Source organism: Sinohyriopsis cumingii, chromosome 16 (genome assembly GCF_028554795.1).
Source record: "Sinohyriopsis cumingii isolate HCF-2022 chromosome 16, ASM2855479v2, whole genome shotgun sequence".
Classification (NCBI taxonomy): Eukaryota; Metazoa; Mollusca; class Bivalvia; order Unionida; family Unionidae; genus Sinohyriopsis; species Sinohyriopsis cumingii.
The window spans coordinates 96,119,490-96,132,547 of record NC_142976.1 but is presented as its reverse complement, the minus strand read 5'-3'; the positions used below and the strand labels follow the sequence as shown (position 1 = coordinate 96,132,547).

At 36.2% G+C, this 13,058-nt stretch overlaps 1 protein-coding gene across 3 annotated transcripts in view; it reads right to left on the bottom strand.

Moving 5' to 3' along the window:
• The window catches only part of LOC149781021 (uncharacterized), a 137,845-nt gene that overhangs the window by 23,388 nt on the left and 101,399 nt on the right, over nucleotides 1-13,058 (bottom strand). For all 3 annotated transcript variants that reach the window (XM_089938145.1, XM_089938144.1, XM_089938146.1), the window contains 2 exons: nucleotides 9,936-10,004; nucleotides 5,318-5,404 (listed from right to left, as the gene is read on the bottom strand). In XM_089938145.1, coding sequence (XP_089794271.1) covers nucleotides 5,318-5,404; nucleotides 9,936-10,004 — 156 coding nt within the window. The remainder of the gene's footprint in view (nucleotides 1-5,317; nucleotides 5,405-9,935; nucleotides 10,005-13,058) is intronic.

The window sequence follows — 13,058 nt, the reverse complement described above, 5'->3', positions numbered from 1 at the left end:
GCTCAGACAACCTTCAAGGTTGGTCATCGTCAGAACAAAAATGAATATTTGGCATGAATTTAGAATATTTAGAGTTTTCATTAATAAGTATTTCCATCAAGAATCTTAAAAAGATGTTTAGTATATCTGTATCTCTAACATATTACAAGATCTTTCTGCTTCTAAGCACTTACTAAAAATAGAAACAATAGGCCCAAAAGGGCCTGATATTACTGACCCCAGTATATGACATATAAAAGCTTGTGAAAATGAATTATTACATGCACTAAAACTAGAATGGAAAGAAAAGTTTTGAGCACTTAGTTGCCATATTGACAATTAGGCCTCCTAAAAGTAATGTGTATGTCTCCCATTTCATGGCAAAAGCTGTTAGCTGGAGTATGATTTAAATTTTACACATTCTTCCCCCTCCATTTACCAAATTTTAGTTACTGTTGCATGACTTAATTTTACTCCTTTTAGAACAGACCTTGTCAGTATTACTAAACACCACAATGTTGTATGTATGATAATTAAATTTCTACTCTCTGCATAATTACTAAATAATTTTTATTTCATATAACTTGCTTTAAATTTGACCAGACCCTGAACAGCATGCAAAGGTGGTCCTTCTGAATCATGATTTCTAGTTTGTGTCAATTTGGCACTAACAAATACTGAGAGCAATAATAAACATCTTAATTAATGTCATACTTAATACTGTTACCTAGGAACAAAATTATATGCAATCTGGCCATAACATGAAACAATCTGGAATCTACTTGTTTCCTGGGGTGTTTCTTTTCTTTAATGCTGGAAAGTTCTAGGATTGATATGTAGAAAACTGGAGGGTCCATATATCTGGATTAATAATGGTAATTAAATCTGAATGTTGCTGGGTGAAATGCAAGCCGACGATCATGCTGAAATCGTCACCCCGAGAAATAATTACTGACTTTGATCTCAGCCAGATGTTGGTGGTCTTTTTCTGGTCTACCCACATGAAATTAATATAAAAGCGACACAAAGTTTGATAGCCACATGTGTTTGAAGTTCTCAGTCAACGGTCAGTTTCAACAGTTGTTGTAACAGTTCTTTATCAACACCTCTAGCAAGCATGTGTGGACTGCCATAAACAAAACCTTTGTCAGCAACTCCGTATGCCTTTTCAGGTTGTCATGGTGTCATTGATCGGGTCTGTTGAAGGGATATCTTGGGAAGCTTTACAATTTCAGCTCCATCGACTCACGATCTCATTCTGAAATTCAAGCACTGATGCCCTTGTTCTGGGATATGCTGCGGATTTTGGCCTGAGTGCTTTGTACTTGTTGAGCAGCTGTTTTGCATACCGCTGTGTGGTGACGATCACACGGTCGATGAGATGGTTAAAATCTGTCACTAAGTTGACAGCGACTCCAGGTTCACCCACAGGGAACTCCCGCAGCGGTTCACGTATCTGTGTTATGAGATCATCTAATGCAGCATTCAGTTCGGGGTAACGTTCTTGTTGCTGGGTGATCCCGAAGTAAATCTTTCTCAGACGATGGATCAGTTCATTTCGCAGAATGAAATTTTATTCAGTATAACATTCACTCTGTTTCCTTCTCTCCATCACTGTTGCAATGGTTCAGATAAATTTATTTATCTTCTATTATATATGCTTTTAAAATACATCTCTAATTGCTTGTCATTTTTTGATTTCTTTAACTGTTTGTATGTTTTCCAATTAGATATAAATTTTTATCTTAAGAGTAATATAGCATAAGGAAATGCCATCATGAGAAAATGACCGATGTCAGTGGTTGTTTCAGAGCTTAACAGACAGATGTAGTAGAACCTGCAGAGGCGAATAATGTGCACAGCACAATGTGATCATCAAAAATAGAAGCTCAGGACCTCAGCCATGCATAGGATGTGGAGTTGGTGATGGTGGATGCTTACAATTGTGTCAGGTCTGCAAGAGCCGAAACGTCAGGGTGACCAAATATTATGAGAAAGTAAGAAAAAGCAGCAAGACCAAAAAACCACATTGATCATCAACGCCTACATGTCACAGATTAAATATGCTGCAATCCGAAAACAACAATAGCGCCAAAGGCGCCAGTGGCATCGAGATGCAAAAATTAGTGATGTGTGCTGTGTTCCTGGTGGTTATGAGATCATTTAGACCGACCAGCTGTGATTTGTACATCCATAATAATGCCCTGTGTACAAGTCTGATGAGTTCTTCTCAATACATGCAGGAGATGCTGTGTTTGGCGATGAGATCTCTGTAGTAGACAATGTAAAGCAAGCCACTGTCATAGAGATCTGTTCCTGTGGCAACCACTTTATTGAGCGTGAATGGCACAATGATGTTGTTGAGATGGTATGTGTTCACTATGACATCCTTGAGATCCTTATGATTTTCAACAATGTCAGGTGCTGTCAGTCATGTCTATTTTAAGACTTTTTGAAAGTATTCTGTTCCTTTGCACCTCATGCAGTGCTTCCAGATGAGGTCTTCATCATAGATGACCATGATGATTCATTTACATACAGTATGTCGGGATTGTGCAAGATGACGTACGTGATGAACAACTCATCATCGTCATATTTTATATTAGAGAATGACTATTAAAATAAGCATGACAGATGAGAATTTGCACAAAAAACTCAATGAATTTATTGTGCATTACCGCAAAAGTCCGTGATGTGGTATCAGCTGACTGAGACAACCATTGGCAGGTCTGTGCTGGCTATGGTTATGGGATGCTGCCCTTTTGAGACATTGATTAGGTCATGACTAAAAATTATCTTTGCCCGAGTTAAGCTTGTCTCGATGACATCATTATGCCTGTGGTGATTGATGTTTGAGCCTGCACTGTGAATTTACAACGACATTTGCATCAATGATGCGATCTCAGGTTTCCACAATTCCCCCGACAGGTACATTGTGATGGATCACCAGATATTGCTGCACGATTTTAAATGTACGTTTATGAGACATGTGGAGTGATGCCCAATTATTATCACCTGCAGGTGTTATTGGGTCTGGCTGTGTCTGATCACATCCACGGGTCTGCTGATTGGTGCGGTCTTTAGCAAGTGGTCTTACAATCAACTGAATTTCATGCCACATTCTGACAAAGAAATTAAATTGCAGTAACTTTTACCATTATGCCAAAGCACCACTCACCATCGGCTCTGACATGGAAAAGGTGCTCAAATTACTTCAACACAGTTTGGAGATGAAGTGATGCTGTGCATGAACCCCAAAAACGTGTTTGGTGATTACTTGATCAACTTGATCTGGGGGAAAACATCGTTGCATACTTGCTGTTTAAGCTGATGGCAATACAGAAACATAGCCTGCTCAAAAAAAATTAGTGTGACATGATCGTTGAGGCTGTGTCAAGTGTTCATGAAAAAATGTGATCTAAGTCCAGAACTTAAACTTCAGTTTCTTTCCCATGTAATTTTTGTCATATGCCTTTTTAAAAGCGACCCAGTGACTCTAAGTTCACAAATTAAGTCTTGTTAAATATACCACTGTGTAGGTACAGTCAAATTTCACGGAGCACTTTTTGATACACCACTGATGCCTGCTTGGTATAATTGTTTTTTGGCCTCCAGCGCTGGTTCCATCTGCTTGACTACTCTTTGTAAAGCCAATCCTGCAATGGATAAAATCAGCAGGGATGGACTGGCTGCTGCTCCCATAGAGACAATCCTGCCCGCAGTTACCATGATGGGTACCGCTGTGGCAGTTTTCAGTAAACATCGATAATGTCAATACGCATGTTGTACATATATGCTTTTTGATGGCAGCAGTTGTAATACTATTCTAGCTCATGACGGTCTTCCTCTAACAAATTTTCATCGATGTGATTAAAATCTATGATTGGTCTCATCTTACGCTCCTGCGTCAACTAAACTTGGGATAAGCCGCTCAAGCTCTGGCAGATGTTATGTCAGAAACTTCACGTGTTTCCTGATTTTATCATCTTTCACCTTAAGTTCAGGCAGCTGCTCTTCAACAACCCACTTTGGATATCTATTGTTATTTTAGTCAGCTGACTGAACTTGACAAAATCTGCCAGCATATCAGGAATCACTTGCAGGTAAAGATAGTCCAAGTACATCTGTGCTTCCATGACATGCAGAAGCCTGAAATCCTCTGCAGAATAAGGTATCTTTCAATGATATTTGTAAGGATAATAAAAAACCAGAGAGATTTTCTCCATGTTGAGGTTTACTTTTTCGAAGGCTTTTATTGCTGGAAACGATGAATTTGATGCCACTTTAAGTATAGCACACATGACCAGGTTAATCCAAAGACAAAACTGATCTTGTTGTGCTGCAGTCAGGTGAAAACTCTTGAGCTTATTCCTAATATTGCTGCTTGTATCACTGCGTAGGCCTCTGATAGCTGTAACATATTCTCCTCCAATGGTCATCTTTGTCGTCCTCCTCCTCGTTCAGAATAATCATCTCTGGATGTCTCAAAATATTGTCAATGATGTCTTTGATGCTTGCATCCAGCTCAGGTGATGCTGATGTCCATGGCCATATTGTTAGCTCTTACACCTCTGGAAATGAAGTTTCCTGAAACAAAGATGCCTGATCCAATGCTTATACTGATAATAAATTGTCTAATATGTACACAGTGGTACAGAACCAACAATGATCTGATCACCACAGAGTGGTCCAGAACTGCCATCTTTTCTCATTAGAATACCATGGGTTTTATACATTTGGTACAGAACCCACATTTTTTTTCCTTAAAAAAGGAGAATGAGTTTCATACATTTGGTCCAGAACACCAATGGATCACTCCATAGTTCAGATGGTCCAGAGCCCTTATACCATTTTCCTATACTATTCATGAATTACATAATATCTGAAACAGTGTTCTATTGGTCAAATGAAATGAACTGATTCTGCCACAAATTAGTGATCATAAGAACTTATACAGGTAGGGTTTTTATGCCTATCAATTTTCTTGTACTCTACATCACTTAATTGATTTGGTACAAAAGACAATGTGATAAAACAAAGCGGGTACATTTGAATTGATTGTTAAAATGCAACAAACACTTCCCAAATTTGTAGATCAAAATACACCTGCCGCTTAATTAGGTTCTCACAAAAGTGTTTGCATACAGAGATGACTATATGATTATATATAAACTATAGTGAGAATTTCTGAGATGTTTGAAAATCTGTGTGGGACAAACAACTGTTGAAAGTTCTTCAATGCTGACTCAGTGCCGAACTTTCAGGATTAAAACAATGGGACAAATGGATTGACAGATGAGAGTACATCTTAGAGGAAATGACAGATATAAAATATTACAAGGGATAAAGGTCTTCAATTCTATATGCTCTCTCATCTTTAAGAGGGTCTGTTTCAGTCTCATTAAATTCACTGCTCGGCATCATCCTTGAAAAGAACAGAACATGGCATTATTATACTGATTACACTGAAACAGAATCAAAGATTAAAACGAGAATTTCATGCGTGAAGACAGTTTCAGTTGGTGTTTATTTTTTTCAGTGTTGCCATTTGTTATTACCACCAGCATTTTTTCACTATTTCACTGTACATAATTTACACTGTATTGAGATAATTTTTTTCACCAAAAATGTGAGATTCAGAAGAAATAAAGTGCTCAATGTCTTTTGGATCAATGCATTACTTTGGACTGTTGTGAAGTCATTCAAAAACATTCTGGATTACATCACTGTTTTATATCTGGACATTCATGACTACTGAAATTCGTCTGAAACATTCTAAATTTTTGGACTCGTAATAGCACCACCTTTAAGATTACCAAGAATTTAATTCACAACACTGTATGTCACTTCAATTTTCAATTTGTATTGTAGAGAAATAAACTGCTTGTTGAATTTACTTAAAATTGTTGGTTTCAATTTCTTTCTGTTACATAATTTAAGACCTTGAGTCAAAACAAATGTGTGCATATCACAAGGATGCCCCTATCAAAATGGTGCAGTTTAATGAAGGACAAAACTAGTGGTGCAATGATATACCTAAAACCATTTTGTGATATATTGCAATATAACAAAACCATATTGCAGTATGTAGTGTAATACAGCTACACTTAATGAAAACAATAACATAATCACTATAACATTTACTACTTGAATAATACAAAATCTCTAAGTGATTTTACCTTGTAAGACGTCTAATGGCAGTCTTGTGAATTCAACATAAGAAGTCAACATAAAAATGAAATATGTCTACAGACTCCTGAAAGCAGTACAATTATCAGCAAATAAAAATCTCACTGCCATTTCTAGTCTGTTTTAATTTAAACTTCACATGAGCAGCATGATAGAAACACAAGGGATAAAGAGTTTAAAGAAGGAAGCAATGTGCTAGTTCTTCCAGTGAAGAATAACAAGTTGTTGTTGCAATGGTTAGGACCATATGCTGTGAAAGAAGTAGTTAGCAAGTTAGACTACAGGGTATATTTGGGAAACAAGCTCAAGACATTCCATGCAAATATGCTGCAGCAGTACTGTGAGAGAACCAGAGGTAGCCAGTTTACAGCAAGGAGTATTGGGTTATGTTTTCAGTAATGTTATTGAAGAGGGAGAAGACAAGGTGAATGAGGATGTCAGTAAACCTGAGACTATATTGACAGCTGATTTGATGTTATGTCTGTTACCAGAATGGAACGAAATATACCGAGATGTAGATGTGAGCTCAGACTTATCAGTAGAACAGAGAAAAGAGGTTGAGAAAAAAGGAAACATAGTTAGGTTTTGTAATGATTTTAGACAACTGAACAAAGTTACTGTTTTCGATGCGGAGCCTATGCCAAATATTGAAGAAACATTTTCAAAGATGGCAAAATACAAATACTAAAGCAAAATAGATTTGAGTAAGGGCACTGGCATTGAGTGCCATTGTCAGAGAAGGCAAAACCAATGACACCATCTGAAACTTTGCAAGGATTTATTTTCGGTTTAAAATGATACCATTTGAGTTAGTTAATACACCTGCAACATTCTGTAGATTAATGAGAAAGGTTCTGCATGGCCTGAAGCATTCAGATAATTTCACAGATGACATAATGGTGTTTACTCTAACATGGCAGAGTCAAAGGAATTGTTAACTAGATTGAGAGCGTCTAGATTAATGGCAAGTCTGACAAATTGTAATGTAGGATATCACACACTAAAATGTTTAGGGCATATGATAGGAGTCTCAGATGTTAGCTCCATTGCCTAGTAAGGTGCAGTCGATACAGGAAGCAAAACGTCCTCAAACCAAAATACTGGTGTGCTCTTTTCTAGGTTTAGTGGGTTTCTAAAGGAAGTTTATTCCCAACTTTGCGGCTATTGCTGTACCGATCACTATCTTGACCAAGAATGTCAACCGAATAAAGTTGTTTATGGTGAAAGTCAAGAAAGAGCTTTTGAAGCGTTGAAAACTTGTCTGATAGGATATCCCATTCTAAGAGTGGCAGATCTGGAGAAACCATTTATTCTAAGGGTAGATGTTTCTGACATCGGTTTAAGTGCTCATTATTACAGGAATATGAAAATGAAAAATTTCCTGTTGCTTATGCGAGCAGAAAACTGCTATCCAGGGAACAGAAGTATTCCGTCATTGAGAAGGAGTGTCTACAGTAGTATGGGGTGTTTCCGAATTTCACAGGTACTTATCTGGAATCAATTTTATCCTGGAAACGACCAGACACTCATTTAATTGAACAAGTCAAAAATGGCAAATTCCAGATTGATAAGATGGGAGTTAGTTCTCCAATCATACAGAATAAGAACTCAAGCAATTCCAAGTAGTGAAAACAAGGGTGCAGATTATTTGAGCCAACTTGATTAGGCACTGAGGTACTTTTCAAAATGTGAATAGGCTCAAAGTTTAAGATGGAACAAAATAACAGAATGATTCGAAAGTTTGTTTAGAAATAATTTTGTCATTTTGTATTTCAGGAAATTTAATAAATTTTCTTCCCCGGAGGGAATGTGTGTCACAAACTGACTTAAAATTATTCCCTTGTTTTATTTATGCATTAAATAAGTTTAGATTTTCAGTATAAAAGACCTAAAAATATATTACCTTTAGTTGACTGTGCTAAACACGCATTATCCAAAGTTTACTGTAGAATATAAACTCATGTAAGCAATATGACCATGATAATGTCATAATAGTTCTCACCAGGTGAGAAGCTCATGCACTTGATACCTGCAAAAGTGTCGGTAACAATATGGACAGGAGCTAAAACACTTGAATAAAACAGAGCATGAAGGCATTGTACAAAACAGCCACTCAGTGTAATATACACATTAACCTTATAGTATATGACTCAAAATGACTTTCGTTTTGTAGCCGCTTCCAACCCTAGAGAGATAAGGGCGGGTTGAGACTGCTAACGAGGATTGTGCCAGCCAGGGAATCCTGCCACAAGGGAGAACAAACCCAGGACATCCAAAGAATGTTGGGACATAAGCCTCAGTAACATGAACCTCTTAGTTAAGGCCTGGTTCAGAGACTGCTAAAGGAGTTGTGCTAGTCAGGGAATCTGCCAATAAGGCGGAGAAACCGGAGACTTCCTAAGAACATTGGGACATTGCAGCCCCAGTCACAAGAATTACTCTATAATTCACTACACAGTGGCGAAGCCATTGGAGGGTGCACCTACACAATGAAGGAGCCATTGGAGGGGGTATATAATCAGTGAATAATAATAATTCAGTGCAGAAGTACCAGTGAACATAAAGTGTTCTTAAGAACTTTAAGAATAGACAATATTTAAGAATGGTTTAACTACAGTTATTTGTTTGTTTTTTTTGTTGTTACTATTATGCAATATATTCTTTTTATTCATCATAAGCATCTAATGAGATCATCTTAATTTTGTGTGTATTGTCTCTATGTTCCTCATAAGTATCATTCCAACAATCCATTCTGTGACAGTGTGGTAACAATGTCTCCTGTTGTACTGAAGACTTTCTCCAATGACACAGAAGTTGCAGGAATGCATAGCTTTTTTAGTGCTATTTGTGCGATGAGTGGAAACTTTTACCGCTGAGCTTTCCACCATTTCAAAATACCTATCCAGCATAATTAAGGGTTCATTCCAACAGGTCAATTTCATGCTTCACTCTAGTGTCATTAGAAACAGGACATAAACATCTGAAACAAATGAAGTTTACAAAATATTTTTAACTGAAAAAATATCCTCTGGTCTTGACTTTACCCCTCTGAATTAAAATTTGTATTAAAATATCAAATAATGGTAATGTGCGTTCAAATTGTACATTCTCTTGCATCGCGTTTACATTTTACATTCTCTTGGAATCTTGTGGTAACTGTGTATCTAGGAAATAAACTATGACTCTTGAATTAAATAGGAAATAAAATGCCATGAAATGCCATAACAGGAATGGCAATTGAATTAAATTGGAAAAATTGTGAGGAATACAAAGATTTTAAGATGAAAGCAAGACTGAAAAAGTTGTGGTACAGAAAACTGTATAGCCCTTTGTACTGCCTGAACAGAAAACACTAATGAAATGAATTGATTGTCACAAAATATTGACCGCAAGAGCTTATGCAGGTAGGACCTTTGTTTGTTTTTACCTTCCTTACTTCATTTTATACTAAAGACATATGTGATAAAACAAAGCAGGTGTAGTTTAATTGATTGTCACAATGAAACAAACACTTCCCTTAGATGTAGATTAAAATACATCTAGCATACGATAAGAAGTGTTCACAAACAAATAGAGACAACAACATGATTGCTTATAAACTATAGAGAGAGTTTCTGAGATGTGTACAAATCTGCTTTGGATAACCAACTGTTTGGAAAGTTCTTCAGTGGCATCTTTCCACCAAATTTTCAGGATTAAAACAATGGGAGGAATAGGTTGGTGGAATGAGAGTACATATTAAATGGAAGTACAGAATTTTTTTTTACCGGTCATATATTTCTTGATCTCTCTGTGCAATGATGCCACTTTGAACCGGCCCAGGGGTAGTCTTGAACCTTGAAGAAAACAGAAAATACCATGATTTTACTAATTACATTGTAACAGAATTAATGATTAAACAAGAATTTCATGCATCATAACAGTCTTAATTGGTGTTTATTTTTACAATGTTACCAGTTGTTAGTATTTCCAGCATTTCACTATATCACTGTACAGTGTACTGAGATAATTCTTTTTTTAAAAGAAAGACACTTTTTGTTAAAATCTGCCAATTTCAACATGTTGGTTTTAAATATCTGGGTATGAACCACAATTTTAGATGATAATACAAGTGAGAGATCACCATTCCTTTACAAATGCTGAAAGCAATTTTTTCACATTCAACAAATAGGGAGAAATAGTTTTGGGATACACACTAACTCCTGCATTATAATCAGGATTTATAGGTTACTGCATTTGTATGGGAAAATATACGAATGAGTTTTTTTGATGGATACTGTGAGTGTGCAGCATCCATCCAAGAAAATGAGTTCATATTTTCCTATACAAAAGCAGTAACCATTTTATTATATACTCATTTTCTTATTGTACCTAAGACTTAATTATATAAAAATACACAACAAGAAACTAAATGAATTTATGCTGTATTCCAAATTAAATACACAACAACATTAATGTGCACATAACTCTGCATTTAGTCGCGTGCTTGGCATCACTTTAAAAAATAACTGTCTTTTGGTTCTACTTAAAATTGAAATTTAGAGTCACATTGTGAATGAATATGCACTGCAACAGCTTTTTCAGCTGGTCTGGAATGAATTGATTTTTGTTGATTCGATTCAATCCCACTGATTATTGACTGGATTGATCTTTGTCAATTCCACATGAAGTACATGTGATCTGAGCAGGGAGGGATGCGCCTTGACTCAACTACATGTGCTTCTGTTCTGTCAATGAATGTTTGGAATCATAAGGTGGGAAAAATATGAACTCTTTCAATTGTAATTATCGAAAAGACAGTATGGAATATTATGTTCATCTACATTTTGAGTGCAGTAAGGAGAATGCTATTGCAATTTGAATGTTGTCGAAATTAGAGTACAATTTCGAAATATGTAATCAAGTTTATAACACATGAAATACTCATGTACATAGGATTGGCAGAAATAAGAAAGTACATTTTGAGGACATTCAAGATGCAAAAATGTAAGTACAGTAAAACTTTGATTATCCGGCATTTGATTAACCATCAGTCTCTGTTAACTGTCAGGGCATTGTTTATATGTCACACATGTGCTATCCTGCCACTGCGCCGTTAAGCTTATTGAAATTGTGGAGAAACGTAAATGAGTAGGGATAGGATTGTCAAAAAAAAATAGTATCGGTTTATGGAATAGGAAGAACAACAGTAAATGACAAAGCGTGATGCAGACAAAATTGAAAACCACATGTCGAAAATGGAAACCACTGACGGTAATGTTAAAGGTTGTAAAACAATGAAGCTTGCAAAAATGAACAACTGGATACTGTAATATTTCAATGGTTTGTTCAAAAATGCTGCCAAGGAATTACATTGTTGGGACCAATAATAATTGAGAAAGCCATTGAGATGAATAAAAACTTGGTAGAGATCCTTCATTCAAGGCTAGCATCAGATGGTTGGACAAATTTAAGTTTCACCATGGTATTCGACAGTTATTGATTGAGGGAGAGAAGTTAAGTGCAGATAGTGTGGCGATTTCTGTTTATCTTGAAAACTACAGAAGGAAATAGCCAACCAAAGTCTGGATAGAGACCAAGTTTACAACTGCAACAAGACTAGTGTTAATTGGAAGGCACTTCCCCAAAAGACATTGGCCTGAACGACTGAACATGTGGCACCGGGATATAAGATGCAAAAAGATAGCATCACTATAATGGTATGTGCTAATGTCAGCGATATTCTTAAATTCCCTTTGCTTGTTATATGAAAATCAAAAAAGCCTAGCTCATTTAAAAATATTAATTTAAATGCTTTTCCAGTTCAATATTTCTCACAAAAATGCATGGATAAGCCAAAATATATTTCATTGATTTGTTTCATAAAATATCTGTACCAAGTGTAAGATCACATTTGGCAGCAAAAGGTTTACCACAAGATGCAATGCTACTGATGGACAATGCGCCTATTCATCCCATATGTGATTTAAAGAGCGACGATGGCAAAATATCATGCCACGTTCTGCTGGCCAACACGACATATTCAACCGATGGACCAAGGCATGTAGAAAATGAATTGGACATGAAAGAGTTTTGGAAAAGTTACACTATAAAAGATACAATTTTCAATGTTGCTGGAATGATCTTACAGTTCAAATACTACAAAGAAGCTGGAATAAATTATGGCCTGAAAAAGATTCAGCTGACACTGAAACTGATACTGAAACCATTTCAAAAGAAGCTGAAGTTTTGCAGCTGTGTTCCAATGTTCCTGGCTTTGAAAACATCTTGATGGGGGAAGTAAACGATTGGCTGGTTATGGACAAAATGGATGTCAGTTGGGAAATTTTAGATGACGATGAAAATGTGTAAAAAGTGATAATCTTGGATGACTCTGAAACTGAAGAAGAAGAAGAAAAAGCTGCTGCCAATGGAATAACAAACATAACTAGTAACAGTGAAGCCAAAACTATGCTGTCAAAGTGCATTAACTGGTTTGAGGTGCAAGATGAAGCAGATGCTATGCAAGCGTTACTTTTGCATAAAATTTGAATCATTGCCTCCCAAAAGGCTTGAGGAGTATTGAAACAAATGAAACTGACTTTTTAAAAAAATTAATGTAATTATGTACTTTACAATTATTGTTTGAGTTTCTTTATGATATTGGAACAATGTATGTCGAAATTTTCTAAACAGGTACATGTATGTATGTAGATATTATAATTTTTTGATGACCCAGTTTATTGTACAATACTTTTAATGTACATATACTATTATTCGTCTATCGGTCATGATCTCGGTCCTGCACCCTGATGGATAATCAAAGTTTTACTGCATACTTTTTGCCATTCTTATTACCAACTAAAGAAAATATTTCTGCCTTGTCACTTATGCTCACTGTAGGGACCCCA